Source organism: Melanostigma gelatinosum, assembly GCF_949748355.1.
Source record: "Melanostigma gelatinosum genome assembly, chromosome: 8".
NCBI lineage: Eukaryota > Metazoa > Chordata > Actinopteri > Perciformes > Zoarcidae > Melanostigma > Melanostigma gelatinosum.
The window spans coordinates 22,146,442-22,167,084 of record NC_136641.1 but is presented as its reverse complement, the minus strand read 5'-3'; the positions used below and the strand labels follow the sequence as shown (position 1 = coordinate 22,167,084).

Here is a 20,643-nt window from a genome sequence, read left to right as displayed (position 1 = left end):
GGGGATGCGGGGCTCGTTCACATAATAGCCGGCGGGTGAAGGCGTGGTGAGTGTGGCTCAATACGAGGCGTGTGTGTGCGCTACAGTACTACCGGAGGATGAACATGGACAGCGGCTGCACGGCGGCTCCCCTCCCTTGCAAAAGCAGCCGGGGAGAAAGCTGAACAGAGGGGTGATCAATATGCAGGGGAAGCTATACCTTATCAATACCTAAGCGGGATATAAGGAGCGCGAAGGTAAGGCGATATGCATGGTGTGATGGAGCAGATTCAACCCGCCTCAGTGAGCTGTGAGGAGACAAAGTAGACCGAGTCATGGGCGCATGTGATCCGGGGAGAGAGCGTCAATGGAAATTACAACGGCATGGGTTTGGCTCTCCGCAGCGACTTGGCGTGTTTCCTCAGTAAAACAAGGAGGAGTGAGGTTTTATTTGACACATCTGCATGTGTTAGTAATGGGGCTCAGGTGCAAACCACCCATACAGTAGAGTAGCCCACAGTAGCAGTACATTCATTGTTCTCCCTGCACAGTGGGAACCGGCCCTGAGGTGGGCTAGTCTCATTGTAGGATGCTGTGGATAATATTGCTGTTTGTAGTGAATTGTAGATGGTAGTATTTGATGTTTTTAAGTAAAAAGGGAAGAAAAGTATAGTTTAAGCTATTTGACTGGTCTGATTGAATCTAATATGGAGAGGCGGGCTCATACATTTATTTAGGTTGTGTGACTTTAAGAATAGCAAAGAAAAGAGTGTGTCCAATGCATTACCTCATTTTTATGTTTTTATTTTGCATAATTATCATTTTCTATTTGGAAGTGTTTGTGATTTGTTGCTATGGGGACAACTGGTGATCCAGGCCAAGCATGTTTAGTCATGGCTTACAAGGACATTCGTTGTTTGGTGCAGGGAGGTGATTTTTCTTTATAATTGCTTGTTCTGGACGGATGAGCCCTGCAAAGATTGACACTGACCTGCTGAGTTATCTCAGAGTTGAAGGAAGCGACACACGTGTGTGTGTGTGTGTGTGTGTGTGTGTGTGTGTATTGAAAGCATCAGACATTGTAAACAGGAATTGTTGTTGAGATGGTGCAGCGTCTGTATGACACACCTGCAGTGTGAAACTTTCTTGCTCTTCCTATGGAGAGGATGTCCTGTGCCATTTTATCACACCCGTCAACCTTTCGGGGGCAATTTCTGACTTCAAACTCTTTTAAAGGGTCACTAAAGTCAGGCATCTGGTAAACTCCTTCATTACACATTCAACAGAATCAAAACTCAGCACAGGTTTGAATATATTTCTTTCATGCACATCCTCACTTGTCCTCGCAGTTTGAGAGCCTAAAGAGGCCGGTGTTTGAAGCGGCTGAGAAATGTCTCAGCACTCAGTTGGCAACCGTTCATTTAAAAATCAAAGCCTCCCGAGACTTTCTGAGAAATGTGCTAAAGACAGAGAGGGGGAGAGATCTATTTTTGGACAGGCGAGTCATCTTGTATTCATACACTTTACACTGAAGGAATACATCTGATATATATATGGTGAAAGGCGAGCAGCATCACTGAAGTGAGACAGGTTGGCACCCTGGTTATTCATTTAGATCATGAAATTTGGTCATGTTCCATGATTTTCTCCACCCGTTCGCGTCCGTGCCTCAGTGCCTCGTCCCTCAGCACTGCAGAAAGTCACTGCAGTTCTCTGTAATGAAACTCTGCAGTTTTGTGATATCAGGAGTGCCAGTGGGAATAGCTGCGAAACCCAGAGAATGAGGGCAATTGGTGGTAAAGCTCTCATGATTGCCTTTAGACGTGTCTATTTGTCTATATGCTCTGTTGTGTGCTTTTTAAGGATATTTCACCTCTGCACTGAGATGCTGGTGTTTGACAATTTGGGGGGTTTTACAGTATATGTAACCAGAGTATCTGCACCCTGATCAGTAAAAGTGGAGTTTCTTTGCACCTCTGGATCATTCCACCGATATGGACTGATCCAAAGAAGGAATACATTTATAAATTCTACCCAAAGACAAGACATCCCAACAAACACATTCATCTTCCCCATTTGACAAACCCATTGATCTCATTTTGGAAACTCCACAAGCTTTTGCAGCAAGTGTGAAGTGTAAACTTTGCACACAGAATAATTACAACAGCATAATCGACAGGTTCCCATGAATTGCTGAGCACAGTCAAAGATACGCAAACATGGCTGCGGACTCTAATTTTGTTTTTTTAGATAACATCTAAAAAAAGGCTTTAAGGGTTTGCAGAGAAATTCAAGTATTCATTTCACACAGATCAAATACTATTGCGGGTTTGTTGAGATTTTACAGAACCTGAGCAGCGTTCAGCGTCTAACGGCATAAATGAAAATGACAACTTTCCCTTTCTTTAAATATGTGGCGGCTTTTCTTTGTTTAAACACAGTCTCAAATGATAAGGTCAGTTCTTACGACAGCAGCTGCACCTCTGTTCGTGCAAGAACTACGCAGAAATGTTGCGACAGAAACTTTTATCTTACATATATATCTATATTTGTACAATGACAAACATCACTCAGGCTTAGGGCTGGGAGATTATTCAATGTGGTTATTTATTTTCTTTCAATAAAACCATATTGTGATTGAATCATATATCGTGTTACTCAATTACTTTGTCTATTTTGATCAAGAACATACGAACTTAAATTGATCAGAATTCTGCTGATGGAAAAACCCCAGGAGTTAAATCAAACTGTTGTCTTGATCTGATTCCTCTCATGTAATGTAAACAGATATAGCTGGAGATATTTATTGATTTCTCTCTATTATTTCACTTGAAACTGTTACTTTCATTCATTCATTTTGCACTGAAGTTCATTGTAAAATGAGTCTGCACTTTTCATTTGTCAAGTATTTAATTCACACAGGAATATACAAAATAGACTTTACCATGTGGTTATTTCGAACACTATTCATTTGTTAATTGAATCATCACGATGTCTTTATCGTGATGTATATTGTTATGGAGATATGAAATGACATAGCAGATTTGGCCATATCACCCAGCCCTTCCAAGGCTAACTTGGATATTTGTACTTCTTTAGCTTTTCTACTGCTAGCATTACAATCCTGCAGCGACTGATAGAAGCAGATTTGACCCCTGCTGTCACTGTGGCTTCTAATAAAATACAGTCGTCTGATGTTGCTTCTTGCAGTTGCAGGACAGCCATTAAAACATTATATCACGATGTCCTACTGCTTTTGGTAGACGTCCTTTTGAACTTGTACTGCATGATGACATCATTCGCATGAATCACTCCTCTGCGATACCCGCCCTTGTATCACTGAGGTGTTGTGATATAAAAATAAAAAGTATTTCTTCCTGATTCCTCCATAATATCCTGGACCTCATTGTGTTCATGAATTTCCCGGATATCACAAACAGCCAGGCTGGTTCTCTTTGGGAGATGATGCGACACAGATACCTTTTGACCGCTGACAACATGAGTCATGATGGGATATCAGATGGGGTTTCAGATAATCCGTATCCTTCTACAGCCCACAGCCTCTGTAACCACGGCGTCTCATTCTGTACTCGCTGTTCTGACCAGTTTTTGGCTTCAGTGTGTTCTGTTTGTTATTTTTTTGCACTGCCAATACGCTAGGGCTGGGCGATATGGCCTAAAAAAAAAATCTCCGATTTTTTTACAAAAAATCCGATTCACGATTTTAAATCGATTTTTTCCCCCCAAAAATTTTTGCAGATGACAGAAGCTGTTGAAAACAATTTTTTCTTTTATTTTGTGATGATTTTCCCAAGTAGGTTGATAAAAATAAAGTGCAAACAAAACCTGAACATTGTAGAAAGGTGCCTGTAGTATACAAAAAGTATTTGGTCACTCTTTTGTTTGCCTGAATCATTTAAATATAAAATTAAATTAAACATAACATTAAATAGTAGCCTTCCATTGTAAACAACTGTGCAAATGTAACTTTTTACAGTAAGCTTTTCTAACTGAATACACTGATACAAACACAGCATGAAATAAAATGTATATGACCCTTTAACATTCACATTTTCAAAAGTGCAACATCTGATCTAACATCAACATAACATATTTTGCACAGTAAATAAGTGCATGTAAACAAAATCAAGTGCATTCACAACATAACCAACAGTATTAAACAGTAGTGCATGTTTTTTCTAAATATTTTTTGCCAGGAAGACAAGCCTGTCTACTACCTCTGGCTTCAGGCATGCACGGTGGCATGTAACAATGCCCCCCCACACACTGAAAAGCCTCTCAGAGGGGGCACTTGTAGCTGGCACAGAGAGGTATTTCTTTGCTAAAGTACTTAGCCTTGGAAAGTTAAGTTGGTGACGCTTCCACCAGTCAAGTGGATCGGTGTCTGGGTCAACCTGCTGGACCACAGGTCAGTTGTTGCGGAGTAGAATGACATCCCCTCCAGCTCCGCAGAGATCCTTTGGCGTGTACTATTGTACAGCCGAGGCAAGGCAACGTCAGAAAAATGTTTACGGCTTGGTAGCACGTACCTGGGGTCCAAAGCTTTGAGACGGTGAATAAACCCCGGCTTTTCCACGGTGTATATGGGCACCATATCTTTTGCGATATACATCGCGACTGCATCCGTGATGGCTTTCCACCGGGCACTCTTCTTCTCATGCGGAGTACAGTTGGTGAATGTCTCCAAAATGCTGGGTTGTTTTTGTGAGGTGGCGGCGGCAGCAGTGAAGCTGCTGGCCGCCATTGTTTTAGTTTGTAAACAATGCGCGCGCACTCTACTACGGGAAAAAGGGGTGGGGGCGATTTTCTCGATTTTCAATAAAACACATCGCCTTAAAGCACACATTCGAATTAATCGATTAAATCGATTTATCGCCCAGCCCTACAATACGCCTAATTAAGCTTCCTGTCAGCGAGATTTTCTTCAGGAGACTTTCTTCCCATAATGCAAGGCCAAAAACAGAATGACGACACCACTTATTTCACAATAAAACATGAACCATTTGAATCCGTGGAGTGAAGGCGTGATTAACCGTGAAGGTCTCTGTGTTGTTACCAGTCAGGGTCAGAGGTCAGCTACATAAGCTACAGCTATTGTCACAGAGGAACTGTAAAATCTAATTTGCTCAAAACACATGACTTCGTGTGTTCCTCTTTACCACCAGTGTGTTGGATGTCACATCCTTGAATGCACAGGTTTTATTTTGATTTATTTTGGCTTCTTGTCTTTCTCTTAATGGGCCAATCCAGTCATTATAGTTACTTTAGTGTTGTACAGGTGTTCTCAAAAATAAATAAATCTAAATTAAAATAGTTTCTAAACCATTTCTGTCTTTGTCTGAATGCAGTGGGTGTCTTCCGAAGAGCATGTAAGCATAAAGAGCAGACGCTGACTTGTGTGTGATACCAGCCTTCATCAATAATGCATGAAAACAGGAAACTGAGATAAGACGGGCTGCAGTCTGGACATGACATTTAACCAGCGTGACGTATTAAACACTGACAGCCAGTTTACGCAGGAGGCAGATCAATGATCCTGTTAGCTAATTGTACAACTTTTAAGTTTGATATGATGTTGTCTGTTTATAAAAATTAAACTGTGTTCATTTATATTGTTTGCTCAATGTCAGAGGGGCCTTATATCTCTACATCTTACCAGGTTATGTCTAATTGTAATGAACATGGTTATTCTTTTCTCCTCTGTAACACGCTATAACAAGCTGTCTATATGCCAACCTCAGGCTCCAGACTCGAGCCAACCCTGCACCCTGCAGCGCCTCTGGAGAGACAAACACAAAGACTGACAGTTCTTTCATCTCTTTTTTTTACATAAAGGTTCAGTGCTCGTCTTAACCCCACAGGGTCCAAGGCTGGCCTTTTATTCAGGTTGAATAGGTTGCGTTTGGTTCATTGAGCAGCGCTGTCTGCTCTGCTGTGCTGTGATGAATAAAAGTACATCATGAGATGACTCATGAAAATTTAGATTTTTAGCAGTTTTTAGTAGAGCTGCAACGATGAGTCGAGTAATCGTTTAATTGATCAACAAAAAAATGAATCGGCAACTCTTTAGGTCACATTTGAGAATATCTGCTGGTTCAAGCTTGTCCAGTGTGAGGATTGTCTGCTTGTCTTTTTCTTATGTGAGTGTAAACTTGTTGTCTTTGGGGTTTTTTGACAGCTGGACTGACAAAACAAGCTATTAGAAGATGTCAAGTTGGGTTTCCAGCATGTTGTCACAACATCTGTGTGCTGTGACAGAGAAACCGCTGGGTCAGTCAGGGTCGCTGGGCTGCTCTGTCAAGATATAAATAGCAGTTATTGTAGTGATTACAGCTCCCACATGATTAATAGTGAAGATTCCCAAAACTCACGGCTCCTCCTCCCACTCACTTCATCGATATTGCAAAAGTACAAGTCATCCCAGCAGCATTTGACTCTCGTCTGCTGAGCTAATAACTGCTTATGAAAATTCCTCAGCGGCACATGCTTGTTTAAGAAGCCATTTTCTCCACATGAACAACTTCTCCACACAGAAGGAGAATAATCCCTGCACCATCTAGTGGCCAATGTCTTCACTTTACATGCCAGCCAGAGTCGTGTCACGCCACAGAGACTAATCGTGTGACCCCACCATGATGCAGTCATAACTAAATCAAAGCTCAAATCAATGTAATAATGTGATCAGCACACAGAGCCACACTCCAAATTAATTGTGTTAATTGAATGTGACTTTTAATTTCGATCCTGAAAGAGAATTGATGACTGTGGCGAAGAGATTGACACATTATTCAGAGGCTGTAATTGACAGAGTGCTCGTTAAGACATTACAGATGGTGTAGTTCAAAGAAGTGACCGGGTGTGTCCCATCCGTTTCAGGAAGCAGGGCCATTTGTTTAATCGTTTATTAGTGCAGCAGTGTGAGGAAGAGAATACATGAGAAGTAGAGTGTGTGTAAAGTAAAGCCTCTTTGAGTTGTTTCAATCACTTTAGTACCTCTTCAATCAAATCACTCAGTTAAAATGTACATAAAAAGGAAGCAAGAGAAACCTGATATCCAGATGAAAGTCTATTCAGCCACAGAACAGCACACAAGTGAAATAAGCATCTGAAATGTCTCAGTAATTTCAGCAGACCATATTGACGACTCGTGTTTCCTGTCTGATCCCTATTGTTCGTATTAAGACGTAATAAGCCCTGAAGTGTGGCTAGGAGTCTGACCCAGCCTTCAGTCAGCTGTTGTTTTCTCATTAACTGGCTACACTGTGTAAGCCGTCGCTGCACACAGCTACGGTACGGCCTCACTGCTCAGTCAATAGACCTGGATGGAACAAGTTGCCAGTTAATCCCGATCGTCTGTTGCTGCTCAGTCAAAGCTGACAATTTCATGGTTCGGATCCAAGAGGAGGCTCTTGTTTGAGGGATGAGGTCTGGTCAGGGATGCTTCCACACCTGCGCCCTCCCCGGAGAGGTTTACCAGGTACAGCAGCTGCTCGGGTCACACCAAGTTGAAATCAGCCTCATTCTGTCAGAGGAGAAGGCTGTTGATCTGTTTGAAAAGTAAGTGTTTTATTTCAGTTTGTGAGCAGGTCTCGTTGTGAAACTGGTCAACCCCAATCTGTCATTTTTACCAGCTTTTTGATTTATCGGGCGTACGGCGCTCTCTGTGTCTCTTGGTAGGTCAAGCTGATTCTGTGATGAGAATCGTTGTTTGAAGGGCTTTGTGGTCCAAAATGATCTTGCACCAACACAGTGATTGGAACTTGATCCATTCATATTTTAGGGTGAAAAGTTTGTGATTATAAAGATATTAGCTGTGATGGAAGACATATTCAGATCTTTTACTTTGTAAAAGTAGCAATACAAAAAAGTGTAAAATACTCCATTACAAGTAAAAGTACATAAGCATTACAAACAAAATGTACTTAAAGTAGCAACAGTAAATGTACCTGCCATGCTTGTACAATGCTTATATTGTCACATATTATACTATTTGATGACAATTATAGTTGCATTCATGGCTCAGCAGCATTGTAATGTTGTCGCTGGTGGAGGTGAAACTAATTTGAATTACTTTATAAACTGATGGGTGGTTTAACCTGTAGAAATGCATTATATTGTACATACTGATCATATGTTTTGTGTGTAAAATGTTATTATGTAAAGCAACTATTTCCCACTGAAATGTAGTGGAGTATAAGTATAAAGTAGAAGTACATTTACATTCCACCACTGAATATTTCTTCACTTAAATGTTGGAGAGACTGAGAGACTGAAATAATAAAAGTTAAATGTGAAAGGTTCAAAATGGTGCAACTCCTTCCTTTGGTTGCTATGGCAATAAATCCTTGAGACAATGGCTTTATTGTCATGAATGACGTACATTTATTTTCCTCTATTTACCACCAAGGCCTTTGCTAAGTACATATCTTTAAGACTCTTTACTTCAGAGTTACGAGCCCTTATTATCAGGCCTTGTGTGCGCTGTAGGTCATAGCTGTAGAAACATGAGCAACACACAAGACCTGATGTCATTCTGCCTTGTTATGATGAATCGCTCGCATTCTGTGTCACAAGCTTTGCACTTCCTCTTTTCATTTCCCTGCAGATGACTGAGGGCAGACTGTGCCAAGTGCAGCTGCTGGATGACAGGAAGCTAGAGCTGCTGGTTCAGGTACGACTGCTCCCGACGTGAAGCGACGATAGTCGATGCTTTTATAACAACGATTGATCAAATGGCTATCTGTAATGAGAACGGGCTTTCTGGCAGTAATGAACCCACAAACAAATCATCCGACTCTGCAGTTCCCCTCAATGAGCATCCTTCAGCTCATCGTTTCGTTTGTGTGTTTTGGTTTACTATGTTTTTAAGTTGTTTTCTTTACTTTACACTATTTGCTCAGCACCAAACTAAAGGCAGATATTCAGCGACCATAGTGGAGCATTTAGCAGCTTACGAGCCAGATAATTCCCTCAAGAGTCGGTGGCAACCAAACCAGAGCTAAAAGAAGAGTGACTATTGAACTTTCTTCATCAGGTGGTCAGAAACCACGACTCCAAATAAATGCAAATGTTGCTCCGTATATCTGCTCGGCGTGTACTTAAGCTGCTGCTTTGCTAAGAAGTTCTTTACCCAAGAGATGATGTCAGTGTTGTGCTCACATCCTGTGTCCTCTGCCCCCAGGTGAGCTGTAATTATAGGTTACAAAAAAATGTTATATGTTACTGTCATGTAATGATATCCTGTATATGGCATGCTTTCAGTGGTACATTTGTAAAAAAAATTATTTCCTCAAGGATCTCTGACACATGTGTCAGTTATTTTACAATGGATGTCTAATGTACCTAATCTATTGTTGACAACTAAATCTAAACCTTCTCCCGCAGCCTAAACTGCTGTCCTACGAACTCCTCGACTTGGTTTCCTCCCACTTCAACCTCAAAGAGAAGGAATTCTTTGGAATTGCATTTTTTGATGACCAGTATGTAAATTGTTGAGTTTATTTATGTTCAACGGTCTGACTGTTTCCATCATGTCCATACACGAGTGTGTGCAAAATGCAGCTTCCTGATGCTTCAGTCTGTTTGCTTTTCGCAGTGGTCGGCGTAAGTGGTTGCAGATGGACCGCAGAGTTCTTGAACATGACTTTTTGAAGAAGTCCGGTCCTGTTGCCCTAAACTTCCTGGTCAGGTAATACATTTTTCTCATGCAAATCATAAGATCTCCAGCAGGGAGCACTACTTTATTGACATGGAGTATAGCCGTGAACAAAATGTCCCGGGTGGTTCCTATCCTGATTGTCTTATGTGTATCTGTAAATATACAGTATAAATATACAAGTGATTTTTTTATTTTTTGCACATCATCATGAACCATCACTCTAACCAACACCTCACACTGCCAACGAAAACAATCACTATAGGCAGAGAAAAGTGCAGATTGACACAGTGACGAGTAATCGCTGTTTAACTTTTAAATTGTTGTGTGTGCATTTGCTTTTATCCTTCACAGGTTTTATGTAGAAAACATTACCCAGCTTAAGGACATCATAACGGTGGAGTTATTCTTCCTGAATGCAAAGTCTGCCGTCTACAATGTAAGTTTTTTTTTCTCTCGTGTTCGAAGCATTGAAAAATGATGCGGCAAGTTGTTTTTGTTCTCAACAGCTTCCTGATGATTCACTGTCTCTGGACCCCTTGCAGCTTAGCAGACAATGGCCGCAGGGCACAGTTTTCCCACTCTGCCGGCTGGAATGTAAAGTAGATAGTCTCAGAAAAACAAAAAGAAGCAAAACACAAGGGTTCATCCTGAGAATAAGCAGAGGTTATTGGAGGGCAACATATTCTATATTTGGACCGGGAAAGCTTTCTCCACATTTTCTGCGTCATGCATATTCATGTCTTATATTGATATTTTATGTCTCTCAGGGGTTTATAGAAGTGGAAAGTGACAACGTCTTCAAATTAGCTGCAAATGCTCTGCAGGTTAGTGCTTTTAATAGGCTCATATACAAACGTTAATTACCACATCTAGAATCCCTTTAAAGCACGTCACCTGATAACATGTGTTATTTTCATCACTAGGAGGCGAAGGGAGACTACACAAGGTAAGTAAGTGCATATTATCAGCTGGGTAAGAAGTATTTAACAGCAGCAGGGCAAGTTATTGGTGAGCTTTCAGTGAAGGCATTCATTAAGGTCACAAGAAAAATCAATGGCAGTGTGAGGTGAGGTTTACCACGGACCGCTGTAAAGCTTGCACCGTGCAACTAATGAGTCTCATAGTGCTGATAGAAGCCGAGTCTTGCAGAGCAGAGACTTCTTAGAGCGGAACTGTTATCTGCCTTATTATATTATACATGTAGTGATCAGAGGGAATACTGCAGGCCTCTGTGCAGGTCGGCACCTGGCTTTGAACAGCTGATGACGTAAGATGGTTTCGGAACACTGGCATCTTTGTTCACATGAGTCAATTCTTTATTACGATGGCTGCCGGGGCTGTGACGACCAGCGAGGACACTGAGGGCGTGCCCTCTGTGTTTCTTCTGGGATTTTAGGGGGATTTAAGCAACTTGAGGAGTTTACAATCGGCAATTGAATTTGAGAGCTGGTCGGCCGAATAAAATACAGGGTTCAGTGTCGTCTAACCGGAGTTTTATTCCAGCAGTGTGGAGAATGCAATATGCACAAAATGTAATTGTGGTTGGAGTAGTATTCAGATAATTTACTTCTATAAAGGTTGTAATAGCACAGTGTAAAAATACTCTGTATTATCAACAAAATGCACTTATAGTGTCAAACCGTACAAGTACTCCTTTTGAAATGTTGTGGAATAAAAGTATAAAGTTGCAGAACATTTGAAATATGAAAGTACTTCAAAATTGTACTTAAAGACAGTAATTACTTACCACTGATACTTCATTTACTGCACGAAAAAAAAAAGAAACATCCAAGAAGTGAAGTGAAGTAGAGATAGATTGTCCTAAACTGTTATTAACTGTAACTGTTGTGTTTGTTATTTCTGTTTCAGTGATGAAAACACTCGAGCTGACTTGAAGAAACAACCAACTCTTCCCACCAAAGTCCTCAAGGAACACCCATCACTTGCATACTGGTATGCTCACAGGAAAGCTTGTTTCAGAGCTTGCCTATAACGCCTAAAACAAACTGATTTCACTCATTTAAGTACGTTTTTAAACGCAGCTAAACTACATCCACACAAAATGGTTTGATCTGATGCTGTGCATCGGTTTAAAGTGTGAAATGGTGTCTTGTTTGTTTGACACTGCAGTGAGGATCGAGTGATTGAACATTATAAACAGCTGAAAGGAGTCTCCCGAGGACAGGCCATTGTGAAGTAAGTGTGGAAGAAAGTGATTCAACACTTGTAATTAGACGATGAATGCTATTACGCTTTAAGTAGATTCATCTTCCTCTCACCTCTATTAGCCCTCCCTTCTCTCCGTCTCTCTCCGGCACTCCTTTTCTTATCATCTGAAAGGAATCAACAGCTCCTCCTGAGTCGGTGAATCACACTGATTCACCGAACAGGGGTCTAAATTTCTGTCTTTTCATATTTCCAAGGTAAACCACATGCAGATGTAAAAAAAATGAAATAAGCAGTAATAAAAATTGCTTTTTGTTCTAGGTATTTGACGTTAGTGGAATCTTTGCCCACGTATGGCGTGCATTATTATGAAGTAAAGGTAAGTCTCCTGCTGCGATTAACGGGAAATGACAGCTGTTGTGCCTGAAACTGAGTCAACCATCAAGCTGTGTTCTGGCCTCACAGGATAAACAAGGGATCCCGTGGTGGCTTGGAATCAGCTATAAGGGCATCGGCCAGTATGACCTGCAGGATAAATTAAAACCTCGAAAGGTAAACATTTCCTGCCGCTGCCCCTCTCAAATGGCTGTTTCTATTTCTCTGCTTCACTAATCCAACTGTGGACATGATAGCACAGGGGTAAGGATTGCTGCTGGTGCACGTAGCGTGGTGATTCACCAGCTCACATTCGTGCATCATCTATTTCACTCCAACAAAAGGCTGGGCTTCAGCTGCTGCAGCAGACGAGGCCAGACTTGTAAAATTGGAGCAGAATCTGAGTCTAGAGAGCTCTTTCCATAATGCAGCAAGTGAGTTTTGTACGTGTGAGAATCAAACATACAATATGAACCTGCTTTTCTTGTTTCATTGGTGTTGCTTTAGCGTGTAATTTGATTGGAGAAACACCCATGTGAGTGAGCCGTCAGCTATGTGGTCCAGTCTGTGTCAGTCGTTCAGTGCAGTGCTGTTATAGGCGAGGAGGAGAGTTCAAACCACTTCACATTCATTTACCGGCACCGTCTTCCCGTTATAGCCTTGGTAATCGCTCGACGTGGTGCAATCCATCTCTGCCAGCTGTGTTCCAAAGATTGTGCAAGCAGCCGGCCTGCCAAACCGGCCAAGAGGGAGTGAGCTGGTGATGTCACAGATCAAGGGGCCGGATTTGGAGGGTTATAATGCATGTTCTGAGAATACCTGAGGAGACAAGTCAGGAGCTGACAGGAGAAGGAACAAAGTGTGTTTGTGTTGACAGCAAAGTTAGGGAGGATTTAATAACTTTAGAATTGGGACCTGTGAACATCCATTGTACCGGTAAGTCTGGATACTGCACTTCTTTGTCTGGTTGGAAGCAGTGTTGCAAGTAGACTGGGCTTTTGTTCTTTGAATAACATTTTTGCATGTTCATCTAAAATATTGAACAACCGATGTCTGAAATTATCGATATTTTTTTTGCCGTAAAACTGTGTGGATGATTGCCTCTCCATTCTAATGTTAACAATGTAACAGCATTGCAATAGAAAATACCCCCCAAAGCAACCACAAGTAGTATAGTTTACCGTGTGCTGTCTGTGTCGCATTCGCATCTCGTCCAGACACACAGTGAGTCACTGACCCAAATAGATTGTTCATATCTGGCTGTTGTCAGTGAGCACCTGGGTGATACGAGGATGGATGTGCTGAACCGTGGAAAGATGAGTCTTTGTCTCATGTTCCCTTGTGGCATTCTTAGTTTTCCAACACCTGCATTATTGCAGATCTGGCATGCTGGGCGGCCCAGACTTTAATGACAGTTGATGTTCCTGTCTGGCTTTTTTAAATCACGGGTTAACCAAAACACCTGCTCTACTCATCTTTTTTTTTCTAATTGTTGATGTGATGTCACTCATGACGAGCAGATGGGTTTTGGGAATAAAACGTGAACATCCACCTGACTTGAAGTCACAAATGGACACATTTTAAAGCCATTATGTCTGGCCTTGCACCGACGAGCATCTCTCTGCATTTCAGGTTGTGGATTACAGAGCATATTATCCATTTCCCTAATCAGATATTTCTTATTTCTACCTCTAGCTTTACCAGTGGAAGCAGCTGGAAAACTTGTACTTCCGGGAGAAGAAATTTGCTGTAGAAGTTAACGATCCACACAGGTGAGCAGCAGGAGATTCTTCTTTCTAAACTGGATACCAGTCGATTCATTTGTTGTTTTCATTTTGCTTCTGCTTACAGCTGCTTAGCCTCTATTGAGTCAACAGCATTTATCCAAAGAGATCGTTTATATCACTGTTGTTTCTATTTGAATTGTGATTTAAATAAAACTCCATCCCAACCTGTGATTCATTTTCGGGGGTGTTTCTTGCAACAGGAGAGCAGTAACCAAACGCACCTTTGGGCAGACTGGCCTACTCATCCACACGTGGTATGCCAGCCATTCTTTAATCAAAACCATTTGGGTCATGGCTATTAGCCAGCACCAGTTCTACTTGGACAGAAAGCAAACCAAAGTAAGTGTCGGTCAAAATCGCTTTTAATACTTGCCTTTAACGCCATCCACTGATGTTTGTTGTACATTTCTTCTTTTGAATTCTTTTAGACTAAATTAGGAACAGTAAGAACTGTGGGGGAAATTGCCATGGATCTCACGGAGCACGGAGGAGCAAAAATAAACAGACTGGGAGACGCAGGCCTGAAGAATAACTTCATAACAGCCAGCAATGGGAGTCTGGTGTCCACAGGTTGGTTATTATTATTTCAGTTCATGAAGCAAGTGTCTATTAAGTTCGTATTTCTTCTCAAGTTATCATTTCAGATCATATTCACGCTCCTAGAGTTCTCTGACTAAGCTATGAAGGATAAACACTGAGCTGTTTGAGTATCAAAATGTAAAAGACAGTGAAAAGTCAGCTTGTTGGCAAGAACAGTAAGACTAATGTTTCACAGGTTCTGCAGACTCTGAAATGAGTGAAGAACAGAAGAAAGAGAAACTCTCTGAGCTGAGAAAAAAAGAGCAGGAGATCCAAGATATTTTGGCCAAGAAAACAAAAGAACTGAAGAAGATTTGCCTGAGAGAGGCGGTGAGAAAATATTTTTAATGACATTTCTTCTGCACTGTTACTATATTTTGCAAGGCCCATGTGTGTGTGTGTGTTTTTCCCCTCTAAACAGCCACATTCAGTCAGCTGCAACTCCTGTTTTTAAGATTGATGGTTTCTGCGGTTCAGTTCAGTTCAAAGTGCTCAAAGTATTAAGAGGACTTGTTGTTTTGTGTTTTCAGGAGCTTACTGGAAAGCTGCCAAAGGAGTATCCCCTCTCTTCAGGTGAGAGAGCGCCACACGTCAGACGACGAGTTGGCACTACTTTCAAGTTGGATGACCTTTTCCCCTACAATGAGGTCTGTATCAAGTACCTTCAAGTTAATATATTTACACTTTTTGGGTTAAAACACATGATTTTTCAATTTTGTATTTATTTTTGTCAACAAATGCCACAAAAAGATCACAACCAACAATGAATTGATCCTACTAACAAGTATATTCTGTGTAGCCATAAGCTGATATATCTTATTCCTTTGTGCCCATAGAGATTCATTGTTATAAAAACAACATCCTTGATGTTGCCCAGTTGTTAAAGCTGAGGTTGTTTATCTTGAGAAACTACCAAGAAAAAGTCGCAAAGTCTCATCTTCGCAACACTGACAGCCCATCTCCTCAAGCCTCCCTCCAAAGCCGCTCCTTTAAAACTATCATTATATCCATGAATATATACTGAACATACGAACAACGAACATGGCTATTGTTCGTACTTACAGCTGTCAATGAGTGCACAGGCATAGAAGAGAGAGAGAGAGAGAGAGCGAGAGAGAGAGAGAGAGCATTTTGAGTGAGTCTGACATTGGCCTACAGTAGAGTACTGATGACGCAAATACTGGCTAGTGCACCAATCTGCAGCTGAAAATAGTCCCCAACAAAAGCACCAGTTACTCTTGATTGACTAACATTAGCTTAAGACTACAGTCAAAACAGATTTAGGGAAAACAGGTGACGGCAGTTTATTCAGAAAATGACTCAGTACTATGTCTGGAAGAGTTATAATTATTGGATGCGATGCTTGTGTTTTGCTGCAGGATCCCTTCCTGAGGAACCTGGAGAGCAGATTTGCCCTGCAGCAAAAGATTGTGGAGGCGGCTAAGAAGCTCGCAAATGAGTCAGAACTGTGCAAAACTGTGAAGAAGAAGAGGAGGAGAAACTGTTTGGATGCCATGCAAAAACTCCAGCAGATAGAGGATGAGATGAACCAGTACAGAATCAAGAAGGGGAAAAAGCCCACCCAGCGGGCCTCGGTGATCATTGCAGGTATGATGCATGTTAATCGGTGTTGCTGGATTATCATTTAGATATATTTCAACAGTAAACATGGAGTTACTTTCTCTTTTCTCCAGATGAACTTGTCCGTTCAGACTGCAGCTCTCTGTCTAGTCTCCCGCTGGATGATGGTGAGTCAGACAACACACATTCTGGTGCATTAAATTCAACTGACCTTTATCATCATGACAACTTTTGAAAGAGAGAGTGTCAGTCTTGTCACCGTGGGTTGCCTTTTGTATTCAGATGACTCAGACGGTGTCAGTCAGAGGCCACGGTCACGGTCGGTCCAAGGTTCCCCTCAGCTCAGTCCGATGCGATCGCTGGGACCCGAATATGATGCCGAACGACGGGGATGTCCGAGGGACAATCACCAGAACAAGAACCACAGCAGGTAAAAGATTTCCTTCCTCTGTCTAGTGTGAGGTATAACTTGTTTCACATCTTTTGATTTTGTTGAAAAGCTCTTCTTGAAATGAAAAAAATGATGTAATGATTTGGCAGAGACTTTAATATTTGCTGTGTCATGCATGCTCATTCCTTTCCTCGCATCTCATCCCTTTTTTTCTTTTATATTTTGGATCCTCTCCACACCCTTTTAGATTCGCTTTTGAAGGCCAGGATACTTCCCACTGCTGCCAGAACCCAAGAGAGGTCTCCTCCACCCACAGTAGTCCCTATAAAACCCTTCCCAGACCTCCTAGAGATCCACGCAGCATGCCTCCCACCCCGATTATGACCCGCAATGCCTACAGCAGCAGCCAGCTCAGGTGAGATCCGCTGCATTACCAACATCTTTCCTTTTTTTTCAACAAACACTCCCCCTCAGCCTAATCCCCACTTCTCTCAAACCCCCTCCCTAACCTTTATTTTAACGAAGAAATCTGGAAGAATCATCCCGTAATTGATTTTTAGGACACGGTTTAAAAGTTGTGTCCCTTCTCCAGGTCGGAGGGGTCTCCTCATTGCTTCAGGCACCGCAGCGGAAGTCTAGAGTCGCAGCCCCGGCTAAGAAAAGACACAGACTCAGAGAAGCCCGTCTTTGTCTTGTCACCAGCCCACCGCAGCAACAGCACAGAGGTGTTAGAGGACTGCTCTTCTTACACCAGCCAGTCCAGTCTTGACTGCTGCGGGGCGGCCCACTCCCACTACAGTACGCTGGATTCCCGAACCTCAACCATGCATCGTCTCCACAGGAAGGTGGAAGTGTATGGAAATACTGGGAGTATGCCCAACTTGGTCCAGCACCATTCTGGTTGTAGTTATTCATGTGAGAACTCAGCACACTATGCACCCAGTGCCTACTACGTCACCGGCTACCCCTGCCCGGACATAGAGCCTTACTCTAACGGTGCCTACGTGTATGAGAATGAAGTAGAAGGCCACTACAACGTCAACCCTTCCTACCAAATCAATGGGTATCATGGACATGACAGATTCAGGACCTACAGCAGTGACCGGGCAGATAGTCTTTCCCAGAATCCCTACGCAACTGTGAGGCCGCCGCGGAACAGAGAGAGGCCCAGAAATGAGCTGTTGGCCAAGAACATGCAGAAGGCCCTGGTGGCGGAGCATCTGAAAGGCTGGTACCACCGAAGCAGGGGCCCCAGGGAGGGAGGGAAGGGGGTGCTGTATGACTTCGACAGCGGCTCTCAGCTCAGTCTGGGCTACCAGACCATGCCAGCGGCATTCAGCCACTCCAGCAGAACCGCCTCCTTTTCATCAGGTGAGATGAAGTCCTTGAGCAGTTTGAAACAGTCAGATGTATTGGCGTAGGAAGCAAAATCTTATTTAATAACATTAGACAAACGCACTCCTCCACCATGCCTTAAAGAGCTGCTAACCCTCCCACAACTATTAAAAAAAAAAAAAAAGTTTTGCAGGTTTTTAGATCTGTATAATCATACAATTGTGAAGTTTATATGTAAAGTGCCAGAAAATGCACTGTAATAACATATTGCCATCATGTGAAGGGTAATTGTTTGTTTTGCAGTAGTGACGTTAAACTTAGGAGTGTTTTCAACAACAATTACTACTGAGCTGCACACCAACAACAGCTGAGTGTGTTTGCCTCCTGTTTGCAGTGTCCTCAGTGGAAAGCACGGGTAACTGGCGAAACCAGCTGGCAGTCGGCCTGACAGATTACGATACACCCGACACACCTCAGTACACACACCCTGGAGCGCCTGCCTCTCCGTACAACCGCAGTCCCTCACACTGCAGGTGAGTGCTGCAGTTCACTAAATCTCCACACTGAGACGTTGTGGATGCAAGAGGAAGTGAGCCAGTCACAGACAACTGTGGGCAGTTCTCTCAGTTGAATTATCAGTAGAATGTTAAATTTAAATGCTGATTGCTATTTTATGGATACAATAATTAGCCTGCTCATGTCCTCCGTCGGTGCTCTATGGCAGGTACAGATGTCAGTGCCACTAATGTTTCCTGTAATGCATGTTGCAGTTTAAGTCATTGTTCTGCAAAGAGTTTTTAACGATTGAGCTCATAAAAACCCGAACCACGTGGACCATCTCTCTTTCTTCCTGCCTTTCTTCCTTCATTTCTTGACTTATGATTAATGCTCATGTGTGCAGATCTCCTCCAGAAAACAAAGTCTCTGACACAATGCCTAAAAAGTCTGAGTCAGTTGAGGTGGTTGGCTCTGAGGCCACTAGTACAGATGAACCATCAGACAACCTTTCTAGCACTTAAGGGTGAGACCGAACACAGCCGGCTGCTTTGTGTCGTGTTGACAGTCATCTCCATTTTGACATCCCGTCTTCATTCGTGTGTCACTCCTGCGTAGCTTATTTAATCAAACATCCATCCTTTTCATGTTGTGATCTGTCGCTGATTTATTTTTCTGTCAGTCATTATGTTGATGATTTTGCACCTGACCTACAGCAATTGTCTAATCATGTGATGAAAAGAAAGTGAAAAGACTAAAAGTCGACAGCAGGCTAGCGGCTCCATGCGGCTGTACTTTGGCAGAGCAGTGCTTTGTGCTAAATGCTAACATTAGCATGCTAACATGCTCACAATGACTTTAAGTTAAAATACGGATAGTTAGCATGTGCAATGTTAGCATGCTACCATTTGCTCATAAGCACTGAACACAAAATACAGGTGAGACTGATGCGGAATGTCATTAGTTTTGCAGGTATTTGGTCGTCAAATCAAATATTGGACAGATAAAAGTTTTGACGTGATTGTTATCAACCTGAAGGGTCCCAACATGAATGCCAATGAAATTTCAACCTCTTGGTGGCACGAGAGTAAAAGTCAGAGGATCACCAAAGATGGAAGGCTTCATCCTCCAGGGACACCAGGGATATCTGAATCAAATTTCATGGTAACCCAATCTACAGTCGAGCTATTTCAGTTTCGACAAAAGTCCCACTTTTTAGCTGTTAGCATGTCTAAAAGACAATTCCATTTGCTCCATGAAGCCGAAGTCACGTTGCATGCCTTTTCAGTGTACTGCATTTCCATTTTCCATTCCCCACTGTTTTTTCCACAAAGTTCAATCAATTGTTCTTTTGAACTACAATATATTCAACATTCTTTTCTCACTGCCTGTACAGATTTCACCTGGATGGAAGCTACATGAGCATCCACTGAAGAGGACCAAACCTAACTTTGGCACAAATAAAGCCATGGCCAGCAGCACATGAAGGGGATGAAGTTGAAACAGAGGCTGTACACAAACTGTTGTTGCTGCCATAACCTTTTCTTAGGAGATGTTGTATCTGTTATGGCGGAGTCTACGTGTACGCTGTCCTCGTGTTAAAGTAACCTCTGAACACAGTGATGACACTCTTGAATGACTTTCCCATGTGCCTTGGATTGGACGAATTATACAGGCAGATGAGAATGTGCCATGGAACTTTAAGATGTTGCACAACCACACTGGATTCAAACCCTATTGTGTTTTAAAGATGGAAAAAAAAGAGGCAACGTGTTTTTAATGAAATCAAACTCTGTGTATTTTAACAGGAACTATCTTCTGCCTTATACAAAACAGCAGGTCATAGAATAAAAATGATTTTCACCACTTTCATCTCAGTACAGTATGATCAAAAATAGTCTTAAATATAACATCCACATTGAAAACAGAGCTTGACCATGTTCACATAGAGCGGACTATTTGGTGAATTTCCATTTCTTTCTTTTTATAAACTTTCAATCAGAATGTATTATGTCAATATTGTTTATAGAACCATTTGTCTTTGTTGGTGGTGTAATGTGTTTTAAAATGCATGGTGAGAATATCTTTTTTTTTTTAAATATAAGAACTTCTTTTTATACTAACAGAAGACCACTGCCGTGAAAACCATAATATTCATGTCTCGTAGTTTGTTTTCTCACATATTTGTACAGGTCAGTGTGTAGTTATATGTTAGATGTTGTCATAAAATATTTTCCACTGGGAACAAGGATGTGAATAAATACATGTGTGACACA

General features: G+C 41.9%; 1 protein-coding gene across 1 annotated transcript; it reads left to right on the top strand.

The window, feature by feature from the left end:
* The first annotated feature begins 99 nt into the window (after positions 1-99).
* Positions 100-20,554, top strand: frmd4bb (FERM domain containing 4Bb). The gene is made up of 24 exons (XM_079273406.1): positions 100-236; positions 8,606-8,671; positions 9,385-9,479; positions 9,596-9,688; positions 10,010-10,094; positions 10,426-10,482; positions 10,582-10,604; positions 11,528-11,611; positions 11,789-11,854; positions 12,146-12,203; positions 12,290-12,376; positions 13,895-13,971; positions 14,187-14,325; positions 14,415-14,556; positions 14,762-14,895; positions 15,096-15,212; positions 15,945-16,173; positions 16,260-16,313; positions 16,429-16,576; positions 16,785-16,952; positions 17,130-17,908; positions 18,267-18,405; positions 18,774-18,893; positions 19,764-20,554. Exons 2-23 carry the CDS (start codon positions 8,606-8,608, stop codon positions 18,889-18,891), a joined length of 2,958 nt encoding a protein of 985 aa, XP_079129532.1. The 5' UTR covers positions 100-236; the 3' UTR covers positions 18,892-18,893; positions 19,764-20,554.
* Positions 20,555-20,643: the final 89 nt, after the last annotated feature.

Bases quoted from the DNA above. Each gene is read 5' to 3' on its own strand.
- frmd4bb (XM_079273406.1), top strand. From the start codon at position 8,606: ATGACTGAGGGCAGACTGTGCCAAGTGCAGCTGCTGGATGACAGGAAG. The intron at 9,689-10,009 runs GTAATACATTTT...TATCCTTCACAG, and splicing joins GCCCTAAACTTCCTGGTCAG to GTTTTATGTAGAAAACATTA. The intron at 16,314-16,428 runs GTGAGTCAGACA...TTTTGTATTCAG, and splicing joins TAGTCTCCCGCTGGATGATG to ATGACTCAGACGGTGTCAGT.